The 20,734-nt window shown below is 33.9% G+C and overlaps 1 protein-coding gene across 1 annotated transcript in view; it reads right to left on the reverse strand.

The window, feature by feature from the left end:
• Positions 1-8,515: 8,515 nt before the first annotated feature.
• Positions 8,516-20,734, reverse strand: part of LOC117610641 (uncharacterized) — a 180,140-nt gene continuing 167,921 nt past the window's right edge. Inside the window, exon 3 of the mRNA XM_076692300.1 lies at positions 8,516-14,362. Within this exon, the coding sequence (XP_076548415.1) occupies positions 12,911-14,362 (1,452 nt within the window). The 3' untranslated portion in view covers positions 8,516-12,910. The remainder of the gene's footprint in view (positions 14,363-20,734) is intronic.

Genomic DNA, 20,734 nt, shown 5'->3' on the forward strand with positions numbered 1-20,734 from the left:
TTTCAGGACCGGCAAATAAACCGTTCTCGAGATATACATATAAAATATACTCACATTCGGCTTGAAAACAGACTGCGCATGCGCAGGAGGGAGTGAGGCTGCGCAATGGCTCTCTTGCTCCTTCGGAGAGTCCTTTGCTTCCTCACGTGCTACCTCAGCAGAACCAGAATGCTCACTCGTTACAAGCGTTCAACTTTAATTCAAATTTTAAAGCTTTAATTCTTTGATTTCGATTTTAGTTTTTCTCGTCCCTCCATTACTATAAATTTGAAGTTTGGCTGTCCTTTCGGAAGTTTCTCCCTGACATATTTAGTTTTCATTTATAATTTTACGTATTAACTTCTTAAACCTGACACTTTACTTTTTACTGGCCCAGTAAAAATTTTGTCATATCTAAATTACTATAACTCTCAAAATAATATATTATGGTTTTTTTGATTACTATCAAGAATGGTTACCTAATTTATTATATTTCAATACTCAGCTTTCTTAAAATAAGTTTCCAGACGATTTTACCATATAATAGCAGCAAATATACAAAAATTGTATATTACGTTTCTTATTTCCATTTTTACTGTGGTGCTTAATGTTTTAATAACATGTTTTTGAATACTTGAAAGCTTCTTGATGTGGAAACCACGATGTCCTCTGCTTCCGCCTTTGTGTTTCACATAATCTGCAGCTATTCATACAAGATTATTTAATATTAAATTTTTAATAACCACCAACAGGGATTACAACCACGATGAGAAAGGCAATTATCAACTCACCAGTGTCTTGGATTCTTGCATCAAATACTGTTTTTATGCACACGTGAATACGACTTAATATTGTGTTCGACAACATTGTCCCTCGATCCGTTGACGTTAACGGGAATAGCGTAACAAAATCAATATTATTATTAATGGATTGAACGGTGAACATAATTATCTTTATATCTTTATCATGATAGCGTCGGGACGAAGGCAAGAGATGTTAGAAAAGACGAGTAGGAATTCTACTACAGCAACATTAACTATTTCATCTTCTTGCTTGATAGTTTTTCGTACTACCGGATCGTACATGGTTTTTGCTTAGTTCAACTATTATCATGTCTACACCTGTCGTTTTTTCATAATCCTGTTTCTCTTCGTTCCTCTTCTTCGATGGACGTTTCTTTTTATTTAATAATTTCCCTTACGATGTTCTTTCTATGACGTTCAGTTGTCGTAAATCAATCGGTTGTAAGGGTCTCAATTATTGCACGCATTTCGTGATTATTAGAGTATTCCATATGTCAAGATCTGATATTCATATAGAGTATTATTTCATACTTTTTAGTGCATTTCGAAATCGGTTGTATTTTTTGTTAAAAATTATTTTATTTCACATTTTTTAGTGGAATGAGCGGTATTTGTAGAATGCCGTAAGGTGGTTTACCGTTCTTATTGGTTAATTGCAATAATGATAGTTTTTAACGATAACAAGTTCCATACATTTTTGCAAGTGGGATCATCACGGAAATGTTTCATCGCGATCGGTATATTCCGTGCAAATTAACACCAAGGAATAAGGTTTTTGTTATAACAATAGTTATTAACAATAACAAATTGCATAAATTTTTGCAAGTGAGATATTGCGGAAATACATATCTTCTATTAGATGTGAAAGGCTTCATCGCAATCGGTAGATGCCTTGCAGAGTACATATACATACATGTACATATACATAGAAACAGTAGAGAATCGGCGACTGCATGCTGACTCATACACCGCCAGAGTCACGTAGCCATACGTAGAATTCAATGTAGTAATAACAATAGTTTTTCACGAATATCTCGGAAACTAAAGCTTTTCGTTAAAAGTTGTTCAGAATCATGCCCCCGACAACATATTAAAGGGTCATTGAAATCGTCCTATGTTGAGATTAAAAACTTCTTGTATTTTGCAATAACAATGAAAAAATGAAAAATTTTTTTTAATGGGACCAACCGGAAGATATACCCTACATGATGCAAAAGGTTTCGTTCCGATTGGTCCATCTATATCGGAGTAATCGGTGAACACACACAGAAAAAAAAATATACTGATCGAATTGAGTAACCTCCTGCTTTTCGAAGTCGGTTAAAAATGAAAACAGTATAGAATATAAAATTAAATTTAAATCATTGTCGTTTTACCAAAACAATACATATGTCATATTAATTTGAAGTATAAAGTTTGGTAAAAATAAATAATAAATTTGTCTATTTAAATTAATTGTGCCTTAATATTTTTAACTTCTATATTTATAAGTATTTAAAAACTTTATCTTTGAATTATATGGGAAAGTTTTGTTATTATTTTACAGCATATTAATAAGGATTTTTAATTTACTAAGTGTCCTAATTAATTTTAAACTGTCTTTAACAGCAATATTTTCTATTGAATATGTTTTCTTCTCAAATTTGTAAAAGAGATAATGTTAAAAAGACATTTTTTTCATTAATGTAAAATTAGAAAAAAAAAACGAATTTTGCTGCAATGCTGAGTAAGTTTTCTAACAAGGAAACATACCGAAATGTTCGTCTCCCATTGCGATGAAACTTGATAAATATCTTAAGCAGGTGAAAATAAGGGACACATATCTTTTTAATAGCTGCCCAATCCTAAGATGCCCAATCAGCGTAACATGTTTCCTCTTCGAATGCTCAGGATTGGCACAATGAGCCAGTGACAGCCAACCATTTTCATTGCAGGTTTTCATTTACATTATTTTTGGACTTTTTCAAATTTAATGTAGGTTATAATTCACATGTTTATTAGTTATTGCATTTTAATCCTTTTTTTATTATTTGCAAACTTATTTAAAAAAAAAGAAAAAATAATAGTATCGATTTATTTATTCTACATGAAATCTATTCATTACTTTATTCGTTGTTCATGAGCAACCAATAATTCGATACTATTATTCTTTTCTTTTTTTTATTCATTATTCCATACAACTTTTGCCCAACGAGTCCTACTATGTATACCGATGTGATTCCGATGCACTTGATCACGATCACGGTTCGAACGCAAAGCATACCCAACACTTCAGTGGTTCAGCCCGCGTTCTACGTGCGCTCTCATTGGCCAGTGTTTTTCGTTAATAATTCGAAAACGAAGCCTTAACCAACATTTTGGCAAAGGAAAAAGTTGTTTAGGTATACCCTGTAGACATACGAGCGGCTATTTTTATGAGTTACACATTTGTTAATTACAGTAGGGTCTTGTTTTCGCTGCATTCCGTGTCATGCCTATCTATGCCTATCTAACATGCAGTCATTAAGGTAACAGAATTGTTATTATGTACTTAACATACGTATCTTCATACGCACATGCCTGTGCGGTAAAGAACTACCCATAATATACGCAAATAATAAATAATTGCTGAAATCACTTGCGTTGAAAATCAATTAATTTTAATTAATCAAAATATCGTATGGTTATAAAATATCAATTCGTGGTAATACGATTGAATTTCAGAACGACATTTTAATCTTACTGTTTTGCACACAGACACTTTGTGCTGAATAAATCTTATTCATCTGTGGCCATAAAGCATACTAATACTAATAAAGTTCAGCCAGATGATTGTGATACCAGGTACACAGGATATGTAAACGTCATGTAGAAAACAGGCCCCCTCATTTCGACAATCTAATAGACTTTTGTTTCGGTACAAATTCAGCACCAACATGTGACATTTATGAAAATGCTGCTATTATTACTTGTGCGTGGTGTAAAAAATCATTCTGCTTTTGACATTTCTTTACACTTTACGGAATACCATTTCTACGAAACTTTTGTTCCGTAAATTTACAATCTTCATACTATTAATATTGCATTCTTTACATCATAATTGGGATAAATAATTCACTAACGAATAGTACACACGCCAAGTATATTTAATCTTCAATCGAAATGAAATGATATCAATTATTAAATTTGATGAAATCATCCTCGTCCGATAGCGATCGTATATAATGTCTATGTACATAAAAGTAAAGAAACTGATAAGCCTTCTCGAATTTAATGTTTACTACTTCTGTAATTTTTATATCAATTTTGTTGTTAACGTATATTAATTTCCAAGCAATAAATTACTTCCTAACAATGTTATACTTTTCATGCACAAATGTAGGAGAAATTGACCAAAACGTGTGTTTTACATTTTTGCCCATTACTCCCCCGCCCTATATGTGGTCATATCCGGCTGTACCCTTTTAGATGATCTTGGTATGATTAATAAATGTGTATCTCATAAAAATAGCCGCCCGTATTTCTATACATATACATGTTACATATGTATACTCGTGCGGCCGTAGCTCGGCGGATTCGCGCGGTCTGCATATTACAAAACTGTAAGAGGCAAATCTATTATATTATATGTATATCAGTGGATTCAGAACAAAATTTTGGTTCTTTTTTGTTATTATGTTATTATGTAAATTTACAATACATTTTTTTGTTATAAACAAATTACTTTATACAAATTCTGTGATCACTTTTTGTTTTACCTCAAGAAACCATGAAACTTTTCCCTATGAAGTTTTCTTATATTTGTGATAGTTTTCTAGATACCATTTTTCTGCTGAAACTTCAAGGGGTGATTTCACTCCCTAAACTTGCGATTGGGCAGCTATAAAAAAATATGTGTCCCTTATTTTCACCTGCTTAATATACCCACCATGTTTCATCGAAATCGGAGACGGACATTTCGGTATGTTTCCTTGTAAGCAAGAAATTGAAATATAAATACAGGTATAAAAAAAATAGCATCAGAAGCATTCTTTTGAAAGAAAATGAACAACGAAATTGTATAATAGGATTAGCGTTGATAAATTGCTAAAGAAGATAAGATATATGAAATAAAGAACAAGATCCAGTTGTATTCAATAATATTTCATTTATTACCTCTAAAAATTATATGGCGACGATATGGTGGGGTTTTGCATCGAAGGAACGAGAGAGAAGATAAGGGGAGTGATAAATACACATTTCTTCATCCTTGGTGAAACTATTCCTTTGAAACAGTGTCACAAGGATCAAAATTACATTTCTTCTGCTCCTATCTCTTCTCCCTTCTCGTTGTTCTTGAAAACAATGAGCAACGCAAGTATACATGAAGGAAAGAGGACAAGAGAAAAAAGGGATCCTGAATGATGTCACAAAGTAGCGTTGTAAGTGGCGATATTTTGACTAAATATTAAAAACAAAACAGTCTGAAGGGTTTCATACCTTAGAACCCAATAGCTGTTTTTCTCATCGTTACCTCTTGCTCATTCTCTCTCTTTTCACCGATTTTCATTAACAATTAAATATTTCATATTTCTTTTTGTTTCAGTCTATGAGAATTAAATACGTAGCTTACAAATGGCAGTGCTAGACCAGTTTCTTCATCGTTGTCTCAGCTGTTCCGATAAAGGATCGCTAGTACGTTCGTCTCCGTGCTTGTCGTATTCTTATTATACTTCTACGCTCTTTTTCTTTTTCTTTTTTACCACGAGATTTCAAATACTGATTTTATCCGACGCCACTGTGTTAGGAACGATCACAACGATTCGCATGTACCATGATTAGACTGTGGATGTTTATGCAAATCAGTGCAAAGAAACGGAACTTGAAGAGAAATTTGTTTTTTCATTAGATGGTTTTAAAAATGTATATTTTATTTTGTACATTGTGTTCGACTGATAGATTATCACGTTCAGAATCAAGCTATGCAATAATTATTAAGTAAGTAATTAACACTTATGTTGTTGCAATGATTAATCAATATATGGATATATTAATACCCCCTCTTTGTATTTTTTTATTATCCAAATTATGCGTATATATATTCACGCAGTTTTTGTGTACAGTTTATCAGAAAAGGTTTTGAATGATTAAAATAAGATTGTGTTCTTTTCCTTTTTTTCTAATAATTTTATTATATAAATTTTAGGTGCTTGCCATCAGTGACCCCCATTACAGTCATTGTGTTAATTATTAGATTGCATTAGGTTTGAAATATTGATAATTGGTGACCCTTCCATAATTAACGCGTTAATATTAATGTGTACGAAACTTTTCAAAATTTTATTTCTGTTGAACAATTCCTCAAAAAACTGTTTCAATAATAAATACCGCATAATATTTCTGAATAAAATAACGTAAGTAACATTTATTCATCATATTATGTGCATGAATTACACAATATTAAGTACATAAAGTCTAACGACAATGTTGTACGGAAACTTTATTGAAACTGATTTGTATATATTTTAACAATGTTATAATTGCATAAAAAACATCCGCAGTCTAAATTCATGACAAACGACTTCGCAGTTTAGTATACAATTCGTCGATGGAACAAGGTGCTTTCATCTTTTTTTTTATCTTTTCAATTTAAAATACAAAATAATCTGGATATCGTCGATTGAAAATGTCACGTGACCATCTTCCATGCCGAGAACACGATACCTAGGATAAAAATTAAAAATAATAAGCGCGTACAATTTTTGTTTTCTTTTGTATACAATTTAACTTACATAATATAGTAGCTGTTTTTCTCTTCTTCTTCATCATCATCTTCTTCTCCGTTATACAGTCTTATTATTAATAATAATAATAATAATAATAACAACAATAATAATAATAATAATAATAATAATAATAATAATAATAATAATAAAGTCCTGTCGAATAATACGAAACCATCGAATAACTTACAATTTATATCGCACACTGATCATCCGGTTTCCCTTTAGTCTCTTTATTCCGATCTTCTATACGATTACAATGTATAATGTAGCAGTTTGGTGTCTGATCGACACATCGCGACGGTTTTTTGAATGACGCGCACAGAAACGAAATTGCTTTTTAAGGATATTCCGTATAATTTTTTTCATTTTATTCCTTCTATTTTCCTCCGGTTTCTCGTTCTCGCAATTGTACAAACGTCGTTCTTCTTTTTTATTGTCTCTCGTTAAACTCGTACAGCCCATGCGCGCTATCGTTACAATAAATTTGTCTTTTTACCTCTGTCTCATTCGCCAAAACATGCATACCTTATTACAATTGCAGAAACTCGCCAAAAATATCGACATTTGCGTTTTCATATATTTTTTTTTCTGATATGAAATATTTGTGACGATTGTATGAATTTGATAAGAATTTTTTTTTTTGATGCTGAAAGTGGTTGAAATGAGATGTGATGTTGAAGAGAGGTATCGTTCTGTTTGTAAAAAGGAATAAATACAAATTGAATATTTTTAGCGAAAAATATTTGAGATAATTCAATGTACTTCTAATATACATCTCGAATTTAGAATAGATAAATATCTGTTCTTTTCTTATGTTTTCTACCATTTTATACGAATGGCTTAAAGATGGTATCTTTTTACTTTCGAAAAATTTAAATTTAGGAAGAATAAATGAAAAATCGTAATTTTATGCGTGAAATCTTTAAGAAGAAGTAAACACTTTTAGGAGATCAAATGAAAGATGGATAGTAGTCAACGAAAATTAAATATCTTTCCCTTTTTGAAAAATTTAATTATGAATAGTGTAAACTTTTATAACTGCCTTATAATATCGGAAACAATTACTTTTCTCAGAGAATAAAAAAATAACGTTTCATTGAATTCTTGCATCAAAAGGAGTGTTCATGATAGATGTAATTAAGGTAGCTCGAATCAGGGCATACATATTTATTTCACACATTACTGCGAAAATGCATGCGGAAGCATTTTGCCTCGTTCTACTTCCGTAATTTAGAGCAACCGAAATACAAGCGTGTTATCATCTGGAAATGGAAATTTAAGTGGCTGTGTTCGTTGCGAGTAAAGCGGTCCAATTTCAATTCCGCCGGAAGTAATAGCCAACTTTTTTGTCGGGGACTATTGTTACATCTGTTGCATAACCGTGGCTCTATGCTTGGGAAAATGCTTTCCAACTGATAAACATGGAACACCTGGTCCAAAATGAAAGTTTCATTTCGTACAATGTTTAACGGTGGAACAAGTGACCTATTTTTAAATCGAAGATGAATTGGAAAAGTAAATGAATAAAAGTTGGAACATAAATTAGAATATATAATTACTCTATATCTAATAAAAAGTCAACATAGCTACATCATGACGAAAAGGTTTTTAATAATTTTTGTAACATAAAATGAGAAATCTGGAAACTATCATTTTGGTGGGTTTGGTTGTTCGAATGTTACGTAAAAATTGTATTTTTTTTTTAATTTGAATATTTATTTAAGAAAGCGTGTACTTTATTAATGTATTGTAAATTTTGGTAATTATATAGAAGTTTGCCCTCCTCACCGATTTTCGTGATCTTGAAATATGTTGTCAAAGTCATCATTCTGAACAACTTTTCCCTATACATGTTATCGTGGCTCGGCCTTAGTTTCCGAGATATTCGTAAAAAACTGTAGTTATACTTATGTCACTAGTACACTGTATTCCGGCAAAAATGGAGACTGAATGGTGATTGAAAGAGTGATTGAAGTGGTATGAGGTTAGGATTAGGGTTTTGTTTTTGATTTTTTCACCTTATAATTACTCTTTCTTTCACCTTTTATATATTGTATACCTGTTATTCATTTTGTGTTTCGTCAGAAATCAGAAACATCTCGGCCATCATGTCTAAAAATGCCATTATACGCTCATTAACATCATGTTGACGCCAGAATAAAAACTCAGCTATATATCCCACGTAATGAGATGTACGAGTTCCATATGGAGGAATATTAGCTCTCGTATCACGCCATGTACGCTCTAAACCTAACCTAATCCTAACCCTAACCCTAACCCTAACCTCAAACCACTTCAATCACTCTTTCAATCACCATTCAGTCTCCATTTTTCCCGGAATATAGTGTACTGGTGACATAAGTATAACTACAATTTTTTACGAATATCTCGGAAACTAAGGCCGAGCGGCGGTAACATGTTAGGGAAAAGTTGTTCAGAATGATGACCTTGACAACATATTTCAAGATCACGAAAATCGGTGAGGAGGGCAAACTTCTAAATAATTACATAAACTTTTTTTCTACCTTATATCTATTTTACTTAATTTTTTTTTTTTTTTCATTTATCTGTATTTTTTGGTGTTATATATACTTTTTATTAACAACTTTAATTTCTGTTGATGAAAATGATAAAAGTAGACTTATTGATTTATATGCTACCTTCCTGTTGATTTCCGATAATTCTTTTTCAATAATTTTAATTTTCCAGTGATATAAAATGTGTTGATTTACTCATTATCTTATTGTTATAAGATTTTATGTATGTACATCATCTTATTCAAATTTTATTCAGTTTCAAAAGACTGATTTATTAAAAGCAATAAATTGAATCTACTGTATATTCATCTTCCAGTTTATAATTTAATTACTATCCATTTATTTGATTCATAGGTGCATATATTTTGATTTTAATAGGCATACTTTTACAACTGTCTTTCAATTCATCAGCTGATGGTTAACAACAAGAAACGAAAATTCTCCAAAAATTATTTAAATTAAAACGTTCGTTTACTATTTAATTTTATTTGCCTTTTAATCAACTCACAATTTTAATATCAAATTATGTAGATACTTCGTTCATTTTTCATTTTCATATCATCATCATCCTCTTCCACAATACCCTTATTCGAATATATTTATTGAAATTCACACACATCATAATTACCTCGTATCTCTTGTTTTTACATTTCATACTATAATTCAAGTATAATAATTTTTTTAAAAAGAAAATATTTCAAATATTAGTCGATAATTTTTGACGAATTCGTACGTCCGAAGGACAGTCACAACATACGAAGAACACATGATCGATGCGCATGATTGATGAGTAATGATCGTAGACGTATGTACACGGAGTCAACTGTTTACAATAAATAAGTCTTCAATAAATATACTACTAGCATTAATAGGTCGTTCCTATAAAGATTCGTAGCGAGGTCAAGACATTTCTGGCTTCTCTTCGGATGTCGACAAAAATCATTGATCGAGATTCAAGGAGACGTTGCGCGCGATAGAATCTCATCGAGTTCCTTCGGATTTTCTTTTCTTTTCTTTACTTTACTTTTCTTCACAAATCTGTCGCGTTTCATCAAATATAAAATGCAACCGCGTGCCAGATGTTTTTTAAACTTACGAAAGGCAGTTCAGTGTTTTCTATGAAAATGCATCAAAAATACCTCCTTATTGCGACGTTGCGAGGTTCGTACCTACGGAAAATCTTTATTCTTTTACTTTTTATTATTATTCCTACGCTTTTGTAACGTCAATTATATTCGAGCAATAAATAATTTACGAGTGATTTCTTAACACTTTGACAGCCTGTGTCACATATTCGTGATTATTCACGTCATTTTTAAACAAATTTCAAATGAAAAATTAATAACTTTGCAAACATAGTTCATCAATTATACGAAATGTGCACCGATCAAAATGTTAAGATTGATCTTTAAAAAAGAAAAAATGAACAGAGCATTATAATAGATTTCCAAGATTCTATTTACAATATGCTTTTCTTCTATTTTCAAATAATTATATCAGCTAAGTGGAAGGATACAAAAATTAGGCTATTTCCTTCCAGGGACGCTGATAATAAGTTCGATGATATTTAAATCTCGTTTACAATATTCAACTTTAATCGCTATTTCCCATGGAGGAATTACAAATTTTTTGCAGATAGGTATTTGCCTCTCCGTTAGAATAAAGAACGTCTTAACGTTCATTTAATATTAATACTTTTTTATCTTCGCGAGTAGTTTTAATACTTTGGATTCTCTGTCTAAAAAACGTACAAAATTATCGGTCTTTTCTTTAAAAATTCAAGCTTTTCATACCGTTTTTACTGATATTAGCAGTAGAAGGCTACTAGTCAATTTCCTTAACATTTATGTTGCGAAATTTAATTATAGTCATTCATCAGAAAATGTATTTTCTTCGTTGTAAGAATAAACTAGGCTAATTCTTTATTATTATTATTAATATTATTATTTTTAGTAGATAAATAAAATACAGAAGAGAAATTTTGTTAGTCATGGATAAGTGAATAAACTAATTTAATTTTGATAAATGCCAATAACAACATTAAAAACACTGCCAATAGTCGTTTAGTAAGTATCAATAGAATTGTTTTTTTCTTTAAAATTGAAATTATTCAAGAACCATTGATAAAATTGATTACGCAACATAAAAATTAAGGAACACTCTAACTTCTCCTATCCAATTTTCTTTTTACACCACTATCTGAAAATCCTGAATACCCAAACTTTCGATGCGTTTAGCCTAAAAGAAATAAGGAAAGGAACACACGCGACGCTTGTAATCTCCTTAGGGAAAATCACCGCGAAATCGTAAATAACGTTCATAGTTATCTGACGTATGTGATTGGCCTCTTGTGACGACCGTATGCCGACCTAATCATCGTCTCCTTAATTCCCTCGATTACCCTGCTATTACCTTGGCAGTCTGTTCTCCATGGTGTCTCTCTCGGTGTTGTTCGTCGAACGTTAGTCCTAGCCTTAGTCCTCTTCGTTCGACATCGCACATTGTCTCGTTTCCCGTGCTCCTCGCTTCCGTTCAAATACTATCATTACTTCTCTTACCGCGAATCGCGGGCCGTGTTAATTATAACTACTTATTGCAGATAATGTACAAGGTGTTCTTCGTCCGCCGAACAACAAAGTTGAAAATTTTTAAGAAAGTGAATTTAAAAAGACGGTCTTAACTTAACGTCGTGCAAGGCGTCTCGAGCAGTTGTAGCGAGCAGTTTTAATTGATCGCGGTCCAATGAAGGTGAATTTTGGCTTATTAGAAAACGGAAGGGCTGATGGATGGTGAACGAATACATTAATTTTCGCACGGCATAAGCGAAAACATCTTCATTGGACACGCTGTAAAGGAATACCAACGAGTCAGGCATTTAATGAAAACAGTTCGGTTTGAATCAGCTGCGCTCGCGAGGCCGTTCGCGTAATTAGTCCATTTGCGAACGATCCGGAACGCGGTGCTATTCTATACGCGACAGCGAATCGTTTTTACAGAATAAGAGCCGAGTTTTCTGCTCGTTACAAGGGACCCGTCGTTTGATAAGACCCGTCTCTTCCCGTTGGTAATTACGTCTTTTCGAAATAACGAGGAAAGACCGAGCGGACAAGCCGTCTCGGCCGACACGCTCCTTCGTGACGTACCATGAAACATACACGGTTCATTTCACGTTCCAATCGCTTTCCGTCGACACTAGTGGGCACGCTTGTTTTGCGGCAATTATCGCAAATGTGGCTCGAAATCGAAGCGAGTCGAACTCGATGAAATTAATTAGGCTGAACATGCATGATTTGAGGTGTCTACCGCATGCACTGACGTATACGTAATCTTTTATTTTTCTGTTAGGTTATCTCTACCTTTATTAGAAGCGACGAGCATATAGCGTTGCTTAATTCTAAGATAATTATTTTGCGCATTTTGAGATGGCCTAGCTAATAAAAAATTAACAAATAAATGTAATTAAATTCTTGTAAATTTAGCAAACTATTCGCAAAAAGGATCCTCGTGTTGCATGCAAACTTAAGATTGGTTTACTTCCTATCGAGTGCAATAATCTTAATGGATAAGACACCTCGAAAGCACAAAATAAAGCAAGAATTCCAAGAATATATCAAGTGAATTTTCTTTTCTTTCGATTAAGAGCCACCGGCGCGCCGCGCCGCACCGCGGCGGATCGAAACACCGAGAGTTCCACGCGCGGAACACTTCATGCGCACGCAATCGTCATACATGAATGTGGAGTATGTTGTAAATCGTATCGTATCATGATTACTATGTACACGTAAGTTTACAAATAAATCCATCCCAGTGGACACTATCGAGTTTAACCGAAGGCTGGTAATTCGGCTTACATAGCTAACCTCTCGAACGGTATGCCAGGGGTGGTGGTCGACTGAATAATTTCTGGCGTGTCGAACCTGTCGCTGTCGTCTGTGCTGTCCGCTACTTCTTCGACCGATTTGTTCTCCTCCTCGAGCAACCCGAACGTGCTGGACGTTCCGGTAGCCTCGATCGAGGTGGTCGAATCCATTACGGCAGTCACGTGTTCGTTCGAATATGTCGAAGACGCGTCTTCGTCGATAAACAAGGATTCAGACAACGAGGATTCAGATCTCGAGACATCGTCCGCGACGTCGTCGGAGGATAGACTCGAAGAATTTCGAATAGATCGATCAGAAACGGTCTGAGGAACTTTCACGGTCACCGATTGGTCGGGATTAACGGTGGTCTCGTATGTATTCACGGCACGGTCGATCGTCTTGGCACGATTTTTCCCGAAACCTTTCCCTACCCTACGTGGATTGCCAGAAGACTGGTTTTTCCGCGAGGAAGCCTGCTTGCCTCTGCGCCTAGGCGAGACTCCTCTCTCTGAAGGGGCGGTTGACACACCAGGAGACCACCAAGAGGAGAAGGACGTTGCGAAGATCGGTACGGGAGTTGCCGTGGGCACCGCAGACGTGTTGTCCGTTCTGCTCCCAGGCGTGAACCTTTTCCGGGGCAGAGGCACCGCTCCGTTCCTCCTCGCTGCTGGCCCCTTCTTCTTTTTCTTCTTCCCGTCCGTCAAATTAGGCTTTTTACTTTGACTCATGCTGCCAGCGGCGTGTACTTTTTTTGCGTTTGACGCTGGTGCTTTGCTCTTACCGTTGCTGTTGCCGGTGACATTCCTGCCGACAGTTGCCACCACCTCGGCCGCCTCTTGGACCCGCAGCTTCCGTTTCTTAGACGGAACCGAGAGCGCCTCTCTTCGACATGCCTCCTCGCTCGCAGCCCCTTCGCAGGATCTCTTTGACTCCGGGGAAGTTCCGTTCAAAGGGAAAGCCTCGCTTCTTACCGGATGTACCGCGCTCCCTTCACCCTTCTCCTCTACGATTTGACACTGAGGACCCGGTTTCTCGCCCGGTCTGCATCGTCGCTTCCTCTTCTTCCTCTTCTTACGTTTGCGACACCTGAACTTGTCCCTGCCGTCCTTTTCCTGTACCGGAAGAGTGGGGCAGAGCGACTGTTGGATCAAGTCACCGCGATGCACGTTGTGCCGATGACGAACGTTGTGCTGAGCTCCCAACATCCGCCTTTGAAGCGCCTCCACCCGCTCCGATGGAGCGACCTGAGTTAATACTCGCGCGTAGGCGGACAGTCTGCCCAGGTTGTGACCTTTCGCCTGTACCCTCCTCGGCTGTCCACGCCGGTTCAACCCGAGATACAGGGTCTTCTTTGCCGTGGACCATTTTGCCGAACTGTAGGTGTTATAGTTGTGCTGCTCGAGGGTCTCGTTGAACACGCAATCGTCTGTGTACTCTCGCTGTAACAAAATACAAAAAAATGGTCAGACATCGATGTTAACGTTCAAACATAGAAAAATCGTTCAATTTGATTGACTGAACTCCAATCTCCGTTTAGGTTCATATGGTTCTTGTAATTTTTCTATTTTTAACCAGCTATTCAGCTCCGTTTCGGCGTCATAAAGACAAGTCGGTTTTTCGTTACGCGCCGCAGTAATCTTTACGCTCGCCAGAATTTTTCTGCTGACCGTCGGATAAACGCTGTAATTAGAGCCGATGAAGAGCGAGGCCGCTTCCGCTCGTCTAGAAACGAGTTACCATAAAGCGGACAGTGAAATCATAGCGCGGCGTAACGCCAGCGAAAACATAATGCTCGGTGTGCGGCATCTCTCACCGGTCTGGCTGCTTCCACTGTATGCTTAATGCTCATTTAGCTTCCATCGGGAAACACCATTAATACTTTGACCGGCGATTACCCGCTTTCGAGAGTCTGCCTCAACGAAATGAGAATTGTGTGTTAAAGGGGAAGACGATTCCGAGCATCACCGCTTTTATGCTTTACGCTTGAACGGTACAATTACAACGTGATAATGACGAGTAATTGGTCTTATCGATCGATAACTATTGCTGGATTTTCTACGATTTCTATAATAGAAAGATATCCCAAAATCGTTTTGTTGCTTCCTACTTAAAATTGATGTTCTCAAGAACCAATTAATTTTATTAGATATTCTTTCTTTTTCAAATTTCAGACAGATTTACAGTATAGTTTCAAGGTAAAATTTTGTGAAAAAAAGAAGGATTAGTTCATTTGGAGGTTGAAGTTAATTTGTGTTTATTGAATTTCCTAGGTTTCTTTCCACTCTTCAAATTTTATTTTTTCAATTTAGAAACTGGAGAGAAACAATTTATGTTCCTGACTTATATAACAGTGCGAAATATGATGTAAATCTTTATTTTTTCAATTTGGCCTACTTTGAATCAAAACTGACACAATTTCTTAAAGAAAAGATATTACAGAATTACTAGAAATGTGGTATACAGTTATAATAAATAATGATCATTGTATTTTTTGTTAATCAGCACAATATGATACAGTAGGAATTGTTAACTTAGAAGAAAAATGCAATTTGGCAGCACAAAATATTGGGAGGATAAAAATAAGTAAACAATATAGGTATGTAACGCATACATATATTATGTAATAAATTATCATTTTTCGTACGTAATGTGTTTCTAATATAAATCGTTCGATTATCTGAAAAATTCGATTATCCGAACATTTTAAACAGAATTAGTTCGGATAATCGAGATTCTACTGTAATTGTTTTTAAGCAGTTAAAATTATTGAGTTACTGCACATTAAATGGCAGATTTTGAAATACAGAAAATCTCCATATTTTTATAAAGGGTTCGAAATGTTCAATGAAAAGTTACATTATTAATGCTCAAGCTAATTTTGCTAATTTTGCTAATTTTGCTAATTTTGCTAATTTTGTAATGAATTATTAGGATCACACCGTTAGCTACATTAGTTACACAGGGCTGAATTAAAATTTCTTCAAAAGCTCCCTTGGTTGATAAACTTAGTTTAAAAATTAATATTTATTCTTAATAAAATTAATAAACATTTAATGCTAATGAAAAAGGGCAACAGTACGTCATTCAAAGATTTTTGACATATCTAATAAATGGACTGATAACGGGGCACCTGCAAAGAATTTACAAAGTGGAGCCCGAAGCTGTAGCCCCCCTTAGACCTCCTTTTAATCCGGCAGTGTATGTACATATTTATGTCCTGAATGTGTTTATTTACTCATCCAGTAACTGCTTCAATGTTGTTACTGATACGTCACAGGTTCGCTGAGAACGTCTGAGTAAATTGAATAACACCCGACACGTTATTATGACTATTGAATCGCAAATTGAGGACTTAACGTTGAATTTATACCGTTGAATGTTGCCGCCCAATTTCTACTCATTTAACTCTTCCACTTTAAACGTTTACTAGCTATAATTTTACTTTCACTAACTTCCTTGCGTTTCAATTGAAATTTCTAGGTACTGTAATCAACGATATGTGATAGATTGTACTACATTATAATCAAAGAAGAGGATTCAATTTGTTAATTATAGGATGTTCATCAATCTTCTAAATATAGGATTCAGTTTGTGTCTTCAAGATAGTGATCGTGTTAAGAATGGTACTTGAATAACGAAACATTACTTGTTACGAGATTTTTATGGAAATGAAGCTGCACTGATTATAGAGGATACATTTATTGCGAGCTTTTAAATGATTTCAGGATGTTCAACAACGGGAATGAGAATTGCAGTAATTATTCAACATTACCTTAATGGTTTGAAAAGGTTATAATGTTTAATTTACTAACAAGAAGAACACAAGTCTTATTATCACATAAGTAAAGTTTTACAATATTTTATTTGGTATCATTGACCCGGTTTTATTTAAACATAATGACCTTTTGTTTTATGGTTCTTATAATTATTTTAAGTTTCACTTAATCAATTTTGAAAACGAAACAATTTGGTTCCAATAATTTCAGTTGATAGCACATAATGCTTTTTGCCTAAAGAACAACTGTGAGCAATTTCAACCCCCTACCCTCACTGATAAAGGAGATATGCGGGTAACAACCCTAAACTTTACTATTTCTTTTCTCGGAAACTGCTTTAGATATTTGAACACACTAAAGTGCAAATAATAGGTACTCATTAGCTGTGCTTCATATATATTTTTTTAAACTTTTATCCGGTGATTTTTATAAACAATCCGTTGTGTGACATCCACCGAAAAAATTAAAAATAATCCTTTATTACTTAACTATTATCTGTAAAAGTTTCAAGAGTGTCGGATGGGTACAACATGATTTAAAAAAAAAGAAACCAAATATAACGCCCCTTCATAGGGCAAAGACAGGCTGAACGTTAGTGGCGCTCAATGTAACTGACCTACAAAAGAATACGTTTCGCCGGTCTGTCATGATTTTTATACCATTTTATACCATTTTTTCCGATTGGTCCTGTTAAAAAAACATTTTACATTTTTTCATTGCTAATGATTTTTTTGCAAAAAACATAATGCTTGATTTATATTTTTCACCGATTGCTCCGACACGGATGGATCAATCGAAACGAATAAGACTTTTGCATCTTGTAGAGTATATCTCCCGATTGGTTCCGTAAAAAAAATATTCTGCATTTGTTTATTCCTGACGATTTTTATTGCAGAAAACGTAATTTATATTTTTCGGCGTTTACTCTGTAAGGAATGTACCAATCGCGATGAAAGCTTTCACATCTAATAAGGGATATTTCCGCGACGATCTCACTTGCAAAAATTTATGGAATTTGTTATTGTTAATAACTATTGTTATTGCAAAATATTCCTTGTTTGGTGTCTGCAATGCATAGCCATTACTCTGCAAGGAATGTACCGATTGCGACTTTTCAACATTGTCCGTGAAAGTAGACTTCGTCATTTTCTTTATCAATTGGTCGCTAAAAAAAGAAGGGTTGGCTTGCCCCTTCATGTATCGGTCGCTGGAAGCTGGTTTGGACTGTTTCTTTGCAAAAGAAACCGTCGTTATCTTTGCATTTCTGTGAGTGCCCTTTCGTCATGCGTGTTATCAGATAACTAAATCATATAAAGTTAGACCATCTAAACTTTTGACACAACTAAGAGCGACGTTCGGCCTTTTGCAAAATTCTTTTTGCCAAGATCAATTATAGCTTTTTTATTAACCATCTAAATTTGATTAGTATATTTTCTTTTGTTTATGGTTATTACCTAACCAATAAAAACGTAAAACCGCCTTACGGTATTCCAAAAATACTGCTCGTTCCACTAAAAAGTGTAAAATAAAATTATTTTTAACAAAAGATACAACCGACTTCGAGATGCGCTAAAAAATATAAAATAATTTATATTTCGTTTATACAATTACTTAACAATTATTAATAAAACCTCTTGCTGCATTAACAAAATACGTTAAAAAGTATGAAATATTTTCTATTTCATTTATACCTACCAATACTCTACAGCTATTAATAAAATCTATTTAATCGTTAAATATGTAGTATATTAAATACATTTCAACCTTTTCGGAGGCGGCGCAAAATTAAAAATACCCGAATTAAAGTACCCGAGTTAAAAATACCCAATAACGAACGAACTTGGTAATTAATAAGTTGCGAGAAAAAATACGGAACGTTATAGATACGGCTGAAAACATTTGTAATTGTAACGATTGTATCAGAAATTGGCAACACTTCTGATGTAATGTAGTTAATCCGCAATGGGTGTGTTGATTCTCGTTGAATATTGTTTACTTGAAATTATCAAATGTATCACTTGGTGACCCGTAAGTCATAGGTTGTCGACACCTGAACCGGGATCTTTCTAGTAGAAGAAATGTTTTTAATTTTACGCCGCCTCCGAAAAGATTGAAATGTATTTAGTATACTATTTAACGATTAAATAGATTTTATTAACAGCTGTGGATTATTGGTATAAATGAAATAGAAATTATTTCATACTTTTTAGCGCATTTTGTTAATGCAGCAAGAGGTTTTATTAATAATTGTTAAATAATTGTATAAACGAAATATAAATTATTTTATACTTTTTAGCGCATCTCGAAGTCGGTTGTATTTTTTGTTAAAAATTATTTTATGTGTAAAGCATTTAACTAACAGTCATTTATTTAAATAATATATTAACAAATTGATTTTTTTAATTAAGCTATCTTACTGAATAATGGCAATTGAATGGAATGTGTAAGGTATATATACTAAATGCTTTTTATTTAAAAACATACAGTTTAAGGCAAACAAAGTTCATATTTTTCTGAGAACTGTTTCTGGTATAAAAATTGTAGCGGGCCGGTGAAACGTGTTCCTCAGTAGGTTGGTTAGGTTGAGCGTCATTAACGTTCAGGCTGTCTTTGCCTTATGAAGGGGCGTTATAATTGTTTTATTTTTTTTTTTTAAATCATGTTGTACCAATTCGACACTCTTGAAACTTTTACAGATAATAATTAAGCAATAAAGGATTATTCTTAATTTTTTCAGTGGGTGTCACTTAAGGGATTGTCTATAAAAATCACCTTAAAAAATTTATTTATTATTTATTTATTTTTCAACTCTTAATCATCGGATAGAAATTTTGAAAAACATATATGAAGTACAGCTAATGAGTACCTACTATTTGCACTTTAGTGTGCTCAAATATCTTAAAAGATTCCGAGAAAAAAAAAATAGTAAAATTTAGGTTTGTTTCCCCTCATATGCCCCTTAAAAAAGGGAGGGGTAGGGGTTGAAATTCCTCAAAGTTCTTTAAGCAAAAAGCATGCGATTTAAATATCAACCGAAATTGTTGTTGGGGACCGATTCACCATGCTTGTACGGTTAGACCCTTTATCTCAAGTTTTATTCCATTTTTACACAGTTCATGTAAAATATGATTTTAATCGTAACAGTGTAACAACGACAATGTAAATGTGTATGTTTTTGATAAAATCTACCATACAAAATTTGAAATTATTACAATTGCAGCTAAAATTTAATTTAATAAAACAAATTAAGCTATAATATTCCGTGTTTCACGTTAAATAGGGATTAGCTGAATTTCTTTTATAAAATAAGTTGAATCTCTTATCTCAAGAAAATTTTCATAAAATCTTTTTCGAAAATTGATTTTTCAGAAAAATATATGAAACCACCAAGCAGATGTTATTCTAATTTATGAACGATTAAAGTGCAATACAAGAAAGATTTGTCGTTAAGAAAATCTACATCGGTATTTCTCTCTGATTTACGTCAAATTCGTAGCTCGTTAATTTTCACACCGATGAAGGAGAAAAATAAAAATAAGAGGAGAGAATTCTGATGTCTGGCCGCATCCTCGTTTATAGCAACGATAAATGTGGAATACCGCGAAATAGCAATTTCATTGAGCGGCATGTGCGTGGCATGATTACAGAACGATCGCATTGACCCTCGAATAATGTAATTTATCTCACCAGATATATTTGTGGATACGTTGAGGGTGTGAACGAGAATAACTTTTACGATTTATGCACATTTCGGCGCATACGTCTATGCCGTTTCGTTGACAGCCTATTGATTAATATTACTTCGAGTTTTGCATCTAAAGAAAAAGAAATTCCTTCGTAGGTTGCTATTTCACCGATATTAGCATTCAATTATCAATGTTATTAGAAATTTTTAAAAATTATCTAGTTGAAAATGTTCGTATTGAGTAGGTATCTGGAATTATGAAAATATTGTGAAAATAATGGATAAGATTTGTGCAAAATAAGAATATGATTTAATTAAATTTTCAATAACTTTAGGATAGTAGTCAACGT

The sequence above is a fragment of the Osmia lignaria genome, chromosome 14 (genome assembly GCF_051020975.1).
Source record: "Osmia lignaria lignaria isolate PbOS001 chromosome 14, iyOsmLign1, whole genome shotgun sequence".
Lineage (NCBI taxonomy): Eukaryota > Metazoa > Arthropoda > Insecta > Hymenoptera > Megachilidae > Osmia > Osmia lignaria.